Source organism: Brachyhypopomus gauderio, chromosome 10 (genome assembly GCF_052324685.1).
Source record: "Brachyhypopomus gauderio isolate BG-103 chromosome 10, BGAUD_0.2, whole genome shotgun sequence".
Classification (NCBI taxonomy): Eukaryota; Metazoa; Chordata; class Actinopteri; order Gymnotiformes; family Hypopomidae; genus Brachyhypopomus; species Brachyhypopomus gauderio.
In genome coordinates this window covers 24,903,552-24,916,798 of record NC_135220.1, presented here as the reverse complement: position 1 = coordinate 24,916,798, position 13,247 = coordinate 24,903,552, and the positions used below count along the sequence as shown (strand labels likewise).

The window sequence follows — 13,247 nt, the reverse complement described above, 5'->3', positions numbered from 1 at the left end:
ATGAGTTCAGAGTCATTCCAGTGTGCAGGGTCCAACGGACACTAAGGTTGTCTTTCCTCACCCTCATCCTCATCTTCATCCTCGTGATGCTAGTAGTTATCCTGTGTTTGCCTCTCAAATATGCCCCGATACCAAACCCAAACAATATTGCATTGTGTTATGAGGGGATTAGGTTTGCCGGGGATTTTTGAAGGATGAGGGAATCAAATCAAATAAAGTGCCTCCTAAATTTGGGTACGGTAACAGCCCAGGGCTCCGTGCGGACTCGCTCTATAAAAAGATCTCGCAGTCCAAATAACAGCTTCCTGTTGCACTGGCTTTGACCCCTCGCTGATCCTTGTACGCTCCCCATCGCGAGCTGGTTAGATTCCCTCATTATTTGACATTTGGAACGACACCCGCATCCCTGGGTACAGCGCAGTTAATCACTTGTTTGGCGTCACAGTGCCATTTCCAAAGTGTGATCAAACATTATTATTATTTATAGCCCACGGGACAGACCGCGTTACGCTCTGATGCTATAACCTCTTAGGCTGTAGCGGCTGTGTATTTGAAACTTCGTCCTGTTGAGACTCGGAAGTGTTTGTGGATATGGGGCAGCGGCGCTGCTGTAGCCGGACCTGAGCGACGGGGGCGGGTCGGAGCTGCTTGGGTTGGAGGTAAATATCAATGCGTTTAAAAGGAGAGACACACTGCATCCAAGCTCAAAGGTCCTCCGCTCGGCTCGTCAAACTGCGGCGCTGAACGAGGGGGGGGGGTGCACGCCCCGCTGGAAGATGACCAGGAACAAATTGTGCCCGCCGCCCTCGTGCTGACGGCTGATGAGCGATAAGCGCTTTGCCCCCCCCCCGTCGGTGGCTTCTGTTCTCCGTAGAGCTCGACCTCGCCGGCCGGAACAGCGGGAGGAGGACAGTCACCATTCACCATCCAGGCTGGGGTCGGAGGTTCAGCGCCTGTCCTCAGACGCCGGCAAAACCCGAGGTCCGAGGAAGCAGCCCGCATCACGTTGGGCTCGTCCGTCTCGCCGCGCCGGGTCGGTTGTAGCCCTTCCGGAGGCGAAGGCAGACCGCAACGCCTTCCGTGCTTAGCTGGTTTCTCGTTAATCTATGCGTGTGCGTGTCGTTCACCATAAGGGATGACGGTGTCTGCTTAATCCGGCTTTCTGTGTAAGCAGTGTAAACCTTAACTAAGTACAGCCTACATGAGTGTTGGTGATTCTGAGGAGCCCCGGCCCCGCAGGTCGACTGGACCTAACCTAGTCTGGCACCAGCCTTCAGGGAAAGGGCGGGATTATTGGGTCCACTCGACTGGTGAGGCGGTTCTGAGAGATGATGTTCGATATCCTTTCTGACTGTGGAGTTAACTAGACCGATGTGTTGCTGTATCTACGTGCGGATGCAGTGTAATGGCCTGGGTCAGACCCAGCTCCAGGTGTTTCTGGGTGATCCGGGGCAGTCCGGCAAAGCTTGCTGTTTGCCGAGTTCTGAACTTGCTGACCGTGTCTGGTCAGACCCCAGTGGACCTTGCAGTGTCCCGTGTGAGGATCTGCCTTATATTTATCACAGTGTGACAAACATCTTGAACCACTGCATGATGAATAATGTGCTGTTTCTCTCTGTGTGTGCTTGTTTTTAGGTTACCAGTGTTGGAATCCACGGCTCCTTCCGGCGACATGTCCCGGCCACACCATATAGTATCCGTTGTCCCCAACCGCTACCCACGGTGGTTCACCCTTAGCCACATAGAGTCCCAACAGTGTGAGCTGGCCTCCACCATGCTCACGGCAGCCAAAGGTTAGACCCCGCCCACGCAGAGGGAACGATGCCCATTGGCCAACACGCCTATCCGTGAAGGCCAGACTGTAATTAGCATAGTGTGACGCACTACAGCGTTTCTGTCTTCTAGCAGTTTCTGTACAAATCCGGATAACGAACTGCAGTCCGTTTCCCAGTGACCACGAATAGAACAGCTGCGTATTTCTGCTGTTTAAAAAAAAAAAAAAGTGAAACCCTGCATGTTGTAGACCTAAAATCAGGAGATGTGTGTGTGTGTGTGTGTGTGTGTGTGTGTGCGTGTGTGTGTGCGTGTGCGTGTGCGTGTGCGTGTGCGTGTGCGTGTGCGTGTGCGTGTGCGTGTGCGTGTGCGTGTGCGTGTGCGTGTGCGTGTGCGTGTGCGTGTGCGTGCGGCACTTGCACCATGACCAGAGGTGCCAAAGCCAGACTCTGGTGCTGACTCACTGACTGATTATGCAGAGGAGTGTTTGTGTGTGAGGGGGAGACTGCCTGTGTGTGTGTGTGTTGGTGAGGGCTAGTGTTGTTGCGTCTTGCTGTCTGAACCATTGAAGCTGCTTCAGGATGATGGGAGTGAGAGGGGCTTTCCAAGGTCACCGGTCACCGCTTACACTCAGTGAAATGACAAGCGATTTGAAATTTAAATCACAAGTGGAATTCAAATTCGTTTTAGTCCTGTCTCCCCCATCCCTAAGGATTGCAGTTTGATCCTTTTTAGACGGCATGTTTGGGAATTTGACTTTTTTGTATATTTATCTCACAGCAAAACCCCCCCAAACACTATTTGCAGTAACAGATGCTCCATTTCAGAAGATCTTTGGACCTCCTGTCACTGTATGCTTCATTCCTTTCAAAGTGTTTATTAGAGTCCCCGGAGAAGTAAATATTCCCTCTATTGTCCCCTCTTCCTTTAGGCGATGCTAGGAGGTTGGAAACAGTATTAGAGTCCATCCAGAAGAACATCCACTCGTCCTCTCATATCTTTAAACTAGCACAGGATGCCTTCAAAATAGCCACGCTCATGGACAGCCTGCCCGACATCACTCTGCTCAAAGTGTCTCTGGAGCTGGGCCTTCAGGTAAGCTCCTTGCCCCTGCTAATCCCCGCCCCCTGCGCTAATCCCCTCCCCCTCACATTAATCCCCGCCCCCCACTCTCCCGCGTTCAACCTTTTTTGGTTTCATTTCTGTTCTTGCACCTCCTGCACTCGACTGGGCTCACCGTGCCCCGTCTCTCCCAAAGGTTATGCGAATGACGCTCTCCACGCTGAACTGGAGAAGGCGAGAGATGGTGCGGTGGTTGGTCACGTGCGCCACGGAAGTCGGTGAGTCGGCTCAGTTTCTTCATTGGACCTCCAATAAGCTAATCGGGTGTTTCGGGAACGGGAGGCCCGGAATGGGTACAGATATGTGTCTGGTGACTAACCACCCCACTGTGTGTGTGTGTGTGTGTGTGTGTGTGTGTGTGTGTGTGTGTGTGCTTGTCCCTCGTGCAGGGGTCTACGCACTGGACAGTATCATGCAGAGCTGGTTCACCCTCTTCACGCCCACTGAGGCCACCAGCATAGTGGCCACCACTGTCATGTCCAACAGCACCATCGTGCGCCTGCACCTGGACTGCCACCAGCAAGAGAACCTGGCCAGCAGCGCCCGGACGCTGGCCCTGCAGTGCGCCATGAAGGACCCGCAGAACTGCGCCCTGTCGGCCCTCACGCTCTGCGAGAAGGATCACATCGCCTTCGAGACGGCCTACCAGATCGTGCTGGACGCCGCAGCCACGGGCATGAGCTACACGCAGCTGTTCACCATCGCCCGCTACATGGAGCACCGCGGCTACCCCATGCGGGCCTACAAGCTCGCCACGCTGGCCATGGCCCACCTGAACCTCAGCTACAACCAGGACACGCATCCGGCCATCAACGACGTGCTGTGGGCCTGCGCGCTCAGCCACTCACTGGGCAAGAACGAGCTGGCCGCCATCATCCCCCTGGTGGTGAAGAGCGTGAAGTGCGCCACCGTGCTGTCGGACATCCTACGTCGGTGCACGCTGACCACGCCCGGCATGGTGGCCCTCCACAGCCGCAGGAACTCTGGGAAACTGATGTCGCTGGACAAGGCGCCGCTACGCCAGTTGCTGGACGCTACGATCGGCGCGTACATTAACACGACGCACTCACGCCTCACGCACATCAGCCCAAGACACTACAGCGAGTTCATAGAGTTCCTCAGCAAGGCGCGGGAGACCTTCCTCATGGCACACGACGGACACATTCAGTTCACACAGTTCATAGACAACCTGAAACAGATATACAAAGGCAAAAAGAAACTCATGATGCTCGTGCGGGAGAGGTTCGGTTAGACCACAGATCTTTTGCTCTCCTTTTACTTGAGTCTGCCTTTGTATCCTTTCTAAGTTAAAGTGATGAAAAAATGGGGTGGGGGGGTGGGGGGGAAATAAACAAAACATCAAAACAGTAAGAGCCACAGCGGTATTATGTGTATAGACTTGTTTAGTTTGTGAGAAAGGAAACTCGTCATGTTGTGGAAGTTTTATGTGTTTTTCTTTATTTGTACGGAAGAGTATGAGAGCGATGAGAGGTTAAAAAAAGCAAAAAAGAATTTAAAAAAAAAAAAAAAAAAAAAGAAAGAAAGAAATCGAAAAGAAACATTTTGGTTTACACTGAGTACATGTTGTCCAGTGGCAAAAAGTCCACATAGCACTCCAGATATCTCTGTCAAACATTCACAGCCTCAAAGAGAAAAAATGGCTTTAAACCAAACAGAGCACCTCCATCCCAAGTGATAAGTACCTCGTATGACTGTAGCTTTACTCCTTCCTTCCCCGTTTTACACGCTATCGGTGTACTAAAGAAGCGTTGGATACGAAGAAAGAAAAAAAGATGCACCTAAAACAAACAAAAAACAGTTTGGTTTACTTTTTTACTTTTTTTTTTTTTTTTTTTTTTTTTTTTTTTTTTTTTTTTTCTTTCCTTTCTCTTCTGTTGTTAGCAGGCTAATCGTGTGGCTGCAACAGTCATCCAGGAGCATGTCACGCAGATACTCCCAGACACACCTAGACCTGTTGTGCTCACGCTTGTGGAGACTTGGCGACTGTCGACATACGTTCTCAGGGATTTCTCAAGAAAAAAAAAGGAAAAAAAAAAAAGTAAATGATCTTGGAAAAAACAAAAAAACCCAGAAAGAATGAGAGCATTTTATTGTACTGTATATATGATAGTATATGTCTGAATATTGAAAAAATGTATACATTAACTAATTTATAAAAGAATATTCTATGTAATGCAAAATACTTGAAGCTGCAGTACCTTGGTTTAAAACAAAACATATCAGAGGGACAAATGTATGCCTTGCTCCAGGGGCTGGAATTGGGCAGTGAACCTGTATGCTGAGCACCTATGCAGAGTCTCCTGTTTGACTGCATGATCCAACTGGTATATGGGAAACCGTGAATGGGTTCTGTTTTGTACGTACATACAAAATGTCTGTATCCAGGGTGCCCTGGACTGTGCTGGGCACCAGAGACGTCGAGCGCTGAACCAGAGCAGCAAGCCTTAGCATTAAGAATAGGGAACGCAAGAGGGGCGGGGCTGAAAACGTAGAGCCAACCGAAACCGACTTTTAGTAATTAACGTTCTGATCATATACACACATACACGCAGAGTAAAATTGGCCCGACCACGTTCGTGTCTCTCTCCACGATTATCAAGTCACAAAGAAGCTCCCATTTTATGCACAATAACATGTACATTCATATTCTGCTGACATCCCGACTGCTGACATCTTGCAGGACGAAGTTGCTGTGTACATTTGACTGTTCAACATTTTTTTTTATGCTTTAAAAAAATTATTTTTTTTGTTCCTCTAGAATTCCTCAAACAAGAACAGCCTTCTTTCTTGCCTTGTCTTAACGCTTTAAAATAACCAAACTGGAGTTCTAACTACCAAACCTGTTCATTAAAATGAAAGCCAACCAACTTTGGTTAAAACCTTAGTGTCTTTAATTTTAGCTCAATGGTTCTGTACATTGTGCTTTAAAAGCAGTTTTCCTATGTTCTTTGGTGCAAAACGTTGTCGAGTGTCTCTTGTTCCCTTCCTTAGAGGTTTGTCTGTAGCTCTTTCTGTTTGTTTAGAAACAGAAATATGTTCTCCATTTTATTTATTATAAAAGGTAAACGATTGTACTTCATCACTCGTGTCAACATGCTCATGAAGTTGAATTTAAGATTTGATACACCGATATCAATTTATTTATGTAACTAAATCACTGTTTTATAAACTTGTTAATGATTCAACATTTTTGTTTTGTTTTGTTTTAATTAAAATTAGTTTTTTGAGAGGAAGAGGTTCTCTGAAGTTGTTTCCTTCAAGGCTGTAGCACTTTTTCATAATTTTTCCCCCTTTTATACAGGTATGATGTTGTATTTAAGGATGGAGTAGGTGTAGTATAGTATTTACATCCAGATAGCAATCAATAAATCACATGCTCTGATAAAGTAAACAAACAAAAGAGTCGAATCCTTAAATTCGGACTGCTTGCTCTACGTACCTGACAACCTGCCCCTGTGCGCATGCTCTACGTACCTGACAACCTGCACCTGTGCGCATGCTCTACGTACCTGACAACCTGCCCCTGTGCGCATGCTCTACGTACCTGACAACCTGCCCCTGTGCGCATGCTCTACGTACCTGACAACCTGCCCCTGTGCGCATGCTCTACGTACCTGACAACCTGCACCTGTGCGCATGCTCTACGTACCTGACAACCTGCACCTGTGCGCATGCTCTACGTACCTGACAACCTGCACCTGTGCGCATGCTCTACGTACCTGACAACCTGCCCCTGTGCGCATGCTCTACGTACCTGACAACCTGCCCCTGTGCGCATGCTCTACGTACCTGACAACCTGCCCCTGTGCGCATGCTCTACGTACCTGACAACCTGCACCTGTGCGCATGCTCTACGTACCTGACAACCTGCACCTGTGCGCATGCTCTACGTACCTGACAACCTGCCCCTGTGCGCATGCTCTACGTACCTGACAACCTGCCCCTGTGCGCATGCTCTACGTACCTGACAACCTGCCCCTGTGCGCATGCTCTACGTACCTGACAACCTGCCCCTGTGCGCATGCTCTACGTACCTGACAACCTGCCCCTGTGCGCATGCTCTACGTACCTGACAACCTGCCCCTGTGCGCATGCTCTACGTACCTGACAACCTGCACCTGTGCGCATGCTCTACGTACCTGACAACCTGCCCCTGTGCGCATGCTCTACGTACCTGACAACCTGCCCCTGTGCGCATGCTCTACGTACCTGACAACCTGCCCCTGTGCGCATGCTCTACGTACCTGACAACCTGCCCCTGTGCGCATGCTCTACGTACCTGACAACCTGCCCCTGTGCGCATGCTCTACGTACCTGACAACCTGCCCCTGTGCGCATGCTCTACGTACCTGACAACCTGCCCCTGTGCGCATGCTCTACGTACCTGACAACCTGCCCCTGTGCGCATGCTCTACGTACCTGACAACCTGCCCCTGTGCGCATGCTCTACGTACCTGACAACCTGCCCCTGTGCGCATGCTCTACGTACCTGACAACCTGCCCCTGTGCGCATGCTCTACGTACCTGACAACCTGCCCCTGTGCGCATGCTCTACGTACCTGACAACCTGCCCCTGTGCGCATGCTCTACGTACCTGACAACCTGCCCCTGTGCGCATGCTCTACGTACCTGACAACCTGCCCCTGTGCGCATGCTCTACGTACCTGACAACCTGCCCCTGTGCGCATGCTCTACGTACCTGACAACCTGCCCCTGTGCGCATGCTCTACGTACCTGACAACCTGCCCCTGTGCGCATGCTCTACGTACCTGACAACCTGCCCCTGTGCGCATGCTCTACGTACCTGACAACCTGCCCCTGTGCGCATGCTCTACGTACCTGACAACCTGCCCCTGTGCGCATGCTCTACGTACCTGACAACCTGCCCCTGTGCGCATGCTCTACGTACCTGACAACCTGCCCCTGTGCGCATGCTCTACGTACCTGACAACCTGCCCCTGTGCGCATGCTCTACGTACCTGACAACCTGCCCCTGTGCGCATGCTCTACGTACCTGACAACCTGCCCCTGTGCGCATGCTCTACGTACCTGACAACCTGCCCCTGTGCGCATGCTCTACGTACCTGACAACCTGCCCCTGTGCGCATGCTCTACGTACCTGACAACCTGCACCTGTGCGCATGCTCTACGTACCTGACAACCTGCCCCTGTGCGCATGCTCTACGTACCTGACAACCTGCCCCTGTGCGCATGCTCTACGTACCTGACAACCTGCCCCTGTGCGCATGCTCTACGTACCTGACAACCTGCACCTGTGCGCATGCTCTACGTACCTGACAACCTGCCCCTGTGCGCATGCTCTACGTACCTGACAACCTGCCCCTGTGCGCATGCTCTACGTACCTGACAACCTGCCCCTGTGCGCATGCTCTACGTACCTGACAACCTGCCCCTGTGCGCATGCTCTGCAGTCTGCACGTGTGCTCTGGCGCTGGAGATGTCCATACACGTTTGCTAAAAGCTAAGAATAACGGAGAACGCTACATCGATATCCACAATTGCTAAACAAGAAAAAAAGACCGAAGTAAAAACACATGACCAAAATGGGGTAAAAAGGGGTCGGTTGTGGCCTAGGTAACTATCCACGCTAGATATCTAGCTTGGGTACTGTAACCATTTTTTTTTTCCAAACGTGATTGATGAAGGTCTCTGAAAATTCAACATAAGCTTTGTCTTCGCTTTCTCTGATAAAAATATAAAGTTACCGCAGCTAGCTAGCAATGTTACTGCATAAATCTGTTTTAAATTTTAAAAAATTCTCAATTCTAAACAGAATTCCTGACAGATTTGAGAACTAAGATAGCAATGTTCGTTATTTACGTCCACTATGATGATGTCAGCTATGTGCTTTCTGTCATGTGAATTAGAACTGAAATGTCTACCTATTTAGTGATGAAAATGACTGCTCGGTCGTGGCCTCCTCCAGTGTGGTCAGGCAACGCGCGTTCACGGGTTTTGTGAGCGTGCCTTTGGAAGAAGGATTACTAGGGAGTGGAACTTTTTTCGGGTTGGATGATTTTAAAAAATTATCTGATACTTGCTGGTTTCTATAAAAGTACCTTCTCCACATTTAAATATAATGACAAACTACCTGTGTGAAGTTTGAGTAATAGTGAATATGATTAATCCATAATCTTTCAATTGTTTTTTCTGGGTTGTTATTGTTGTTGTTTACATTTACCTGTGCTTTCACCTAGTCTGTTTTTCAAGCCTCTAGCTCAGGAGAACCGCTTCTAGTTTCCGCGGATCCTCATCGCTCCACCCCTTTTGAAATTTCTCTAACCTATCATCTATTTCAGCTCATCAGCTCCCCTGCAAATCACAAGCTGGGTCAGCAATACTGCTGGAGCGGATGACAAAAACATGCCGAGCACGGGGCATCCAGTAATGGAACCTCAACTCCAGCTTCGCTGAGGAGTTGATCAGAGAATTTACAACCCGCTGAACTCCAGGGGCCGACCTGGGCCAGCTAGCGACAATCGTCCATCTTGCATTAACTAACTAAACAGGAACCGGGGAAAAAAAATGGCTGCATCACAGGATTATAACACCCCTGCTGCCCCATTATATTTGGAGTGGAAAGATAAGGCTGACTACACTTTTAAAGCCAAGCCCCTCCAAAAGGGCCTCTCTCAGTTAACATTTCATTCGATGAGTGACTTCCAGGTTTAAACTGCCAAGGTTTCAAGAGGGAACCTTGCGTCATTTTTAAAATATTGCAGGAAGAAGTGTGAATGTTACCCTCATTTTCACGTTCACATACTGATAAGCACACAGAGTACTTGCATAGTTTTTTCTTAGTTATTTATTACTGAGTTTTAAATGAGTTTCAAAGGATTTTGACAAATTGTCCATGAAATACTTAAACATCATGACATTTTCAATCAGACCTAATTTCATATATTGTTGTAATAATGATGTTTCGATATGTGAGAACATCATGATGCTTCTAAACAGCGTGTACGTTTGCCGCGTGTTTCTGTGCAGTTTTGCATTCCATGTCGGGGAACAGACGGATGGGCCGCAGGCCGATGCTAACCGCGATTTTCGCTCCTGCTCCGGAGAGCTTAGATGCCCAGCCGTTCATGCCGGAGCGCTCTGCCCAGACCATCAGTCCCTCAGTGCTTTTTGGAAGAACAAACTGTAACTGCCTGGGCTGCAATACCCGTAGAGCAGCAGAGGCCTGTGAGGTCTGCTTTTGCCAAAGCCCAGTGGAGCAGGAGGCCTGGGCTCTCACACCACACAGCCAAGCGCTCGAGTGCCACAGTAGCAGATCTGAGCCCAGTTTTTGTTGTTGTTTCCGAGTCTGCATTTGAACGTTTAATTAAATTTTGCACAAGGCCGTAAACGTTAAACATGCAGGAGCCCCCAAGTGGCATTAACGTAAAAGCGAGTTCTGGCATCAGGAGTTCGCTGGTTTGAGACCTGATGATGCCACAACCATACGTAATCCGAGGGCAATGCTCTCTGAGAGGCAGGGATGGAGTTACTCTTTCCTCCTGTCATTCATTCATTCCTGTCATTGTCTCTGTCTTCGTGATTGCTGACGAGGGCAGATAGAGCTATCCCCCAAGTGTGTCGGGATGCCCTTTGACCCTGCGTGGACAGCTGCCCAGAAAAATGTGATCCTTGGCATTACATGCCTCAAAAGAACCATGAGCTTAACCCATCCTCCACAGTTGGTTGTTTTTGTACGGTGTGTGAGGTTAGCTGGTTGGTGGGTTGAAATTTATCATGGCTATATTGAGAGAAATGTGGGAGAAAATAGCGGGGGGTGGGGTGTATGTATATATTAGTGTATAATAATGTATAAATTAGTATACAATAAAGTTAAAACATGTCATTCAGGGGTTCATTTCTAAGTCATAAAATGTTATCATTGTGACGTCCTTTGTACAGCCAAACGTATTCGGAGCCCTGATCTTCACCTGTCTGAGTTGGATGCCTGAAAATATGGGCATTAATATAGAGTTAATATAGAGTTAATATAGAGTTATCGCCATCCCCATTTGTTGCTATAGCAGCCTCCACTCTTCTGTTAAGACCTCCCAAAAAAATTTCGTACATCTGTGGGATTTTGTGACCATTTAGGCAATAGCATATTTGTGGGGTCAGGTACTGGTGTTGGTAGAGAAAGCCTGGCTTGCTATCGCCATTCCAGTGCATCCCAAAGGTGTTGTGCAGGGCTGAGATCACGGCTCTCTTATCCAGCCATGGCTTTATAGACTTGGCTTAGTGCATAGAGGCACATACATGCAACTCCAAGAAAGGCCTTCCTCCGACTGGTACCACAAAGTTTGAAGCACATCATCATCTTAGATGTCTTTGTACTGTAGTCTTAACCCTAACCCTTCAGGCTCTATAGCCCAAACAGCCCTTGACCATTATTTCTCCCCCAAACTCTTGTTGGAAATACGTGTTCAGTGGCCTGGGTTTTCCTGGCACCCAACACATCCAGATTCATCCACCAGACTGCCAGTGTGATTCATCACTCTACAGAATACGTTTCCACTGCTCCGGAGCGCAATGGTGCTTCACATCCAGTCAATACTTAGAATTGTGCATTGTGATCTCAGGCTTACGTGCAACTGCTGTGCCATGGAAACCAAATTCATGAAGCTTGTGCCTCCAGAGGCAGGTTGGAACTCTGTGATGGGTGATGCAACAGCAGTAAGCTGTGGTCCTGTTCTGAATGTGCACAGTATACCTCGTTCTAGATCAACTGTGGTCCTGTTCTGAGTGTGCACAGTATACCTCGTTCTAGATCAACTGTGGTCCTGTTCTGAGTGTCCACAGTATACCTCGTTCTAGATCAACTGTGGTCCTGTTCTGAGTGTGCACAGTATTCCTTGTTCTAGATCAACTGTGGTCCTGTTTTGAGTGTGCACAGTATACCTCGTTCTAGATCAACTGTGGTCCTGTTTTGAGTGTGCACAGTATACCTCGTTCTAGATCAACTGTGGTCCTGTTTTGAGTGTGCACAGTATACCTCGTTCTAGATCAACTGTGGTCCTGTTCTGAGTGTGCACAGTATACCTCGTTCTAGATCAACTGTGGTCCTGTTCTGAGTGTGCACAGTATTCCTTGTTCTAGTTCAACTGTGGTCCTGTTCTGAATGTGCACAGTATACCTCGTTCTAGTTCAACTGTGGTCCTGTTCTGAATGTGCACAGTATACCTCGTTCTAGATCAACTGTGGTCCTGTTCTGAGTGTGCACAGTATACCTCGTTCTGGATCAACTGTGGTCCTGTTCTGAGTGTGCACAGTATTCCTTGTTCTAGTTCAACTGTGGTCCTGTTCTGAGTGTGCACAGTATTCCTTGTTCTAGTTCAACTGTGGTCCTGTTCTGAGTGTGCACAGTATTCCTTGTTCTAGATCAACTGTGGTCCTGTTTTGAGTGTGCACAGTATTCCTTGTTCTAGTTCAACTGTGGTCCTGTTCTGAATGTGCACAGTATTCCTCGTTCTAGATCAACTGTGGTCCTGTTCTGAGTGTGCACAGTATTCCTTGTTCTAGTTCAACTGTGGTCCTGTTCTGAGTGTGCACAGTATTCCTTGTTCTAGATCAACTGTGGTCCTGTTCTGAGTGTGCACAGTATTCCTTGTTCTAGTTCAACTGTGGTCCTGTTCTGAATGTGCACAGTATTCCTCGTTCTAGATCAACTGTGGTCCTGTTCTGAGTGTGCACAGTATTCCTTGTTCTAGTTCAACTGTGGTCCTGTTCTGAATGTGCACAGTATACCTCGTTCTAGTTCAACTGTGGTCCTGTTCTGAGTGTGCACAGTATACCTCGTTCTAGATCAACTGTGGCCCTGTTCTGAGTGTGCACAGTATTCCTTGTTGTAGATCAACTGTTGTCCTGTTCTGAGTATGCGTGGAGTACCTCGTGCTAGCTCATCTGTTGATGCTTCAAGAATGCAAAATTTATCCTGAGGTCTTCAGGATGACCAATTTGACTATGAGCTAGATTTTATATGCCTGTTAGCAATGGGTGTGGCAGGAACACCTGAACTCAATAATTAGGAACAGTCTCCACATACTTTTGCCCATACAGTGCATCGTGTCATAATAACTGGAATGGAATGTTCTACATCTACAGTATTGTCTATTTTTTTTGCCAAGTATCCCTTCTAATCCAATATAAATTGTATATAAATGTATTGTATATAATTGTATATAATTGTATATAAATGTATTGCATCTTCAGGTCCTGCAAAGACCCTTTTTTAGTTGTTTGCCCCCACGGTTCTTCCAAGATGAATTTATTTAATGTAGATATTCTGTATTTTTGGACACATTAAATCCTCATAA

The 13,247-nt window shown here is 48.1% G+C and overlaps 1 protein-coding gene across 1 annotated transcript in view; it reads left to right on the top strand.

Annotated features, from left to right (window-relative positions):
• LOC143526102 (zinc finger SWIM domain-containing protein 6) overlaps window positions 1–4,228 on the top strand; it is a 44,798-nt gene extending 40,570 nt beyond the window's left edge. The window contains exons 11-14 of the mRNA XM_077020761.1: window positions 1,636–1,793; window positions 2,705–2,868; window positions 3,032–3,113; window positions 3,285–4,228. Coding sequence (XP_076876876.1) covers window positions 1,636–1,793; window positions 2,705–2,868; window positions 3,032–3,113; window positions 3,285–4,147 — 1,267 coding nt within the window. The 3' untranslated portion in view covers window positions 4,148–4,228. The remainder of the gene's footprint in view (window positions 1–1,635; window positions 1,794–2,704; window positions 2,869–3,031; window positions 3,114–3,284) is intronic.
• The last annotated feature ends 9,019 nt before the right edge of the window (window positions 4,229–13,247 follow it).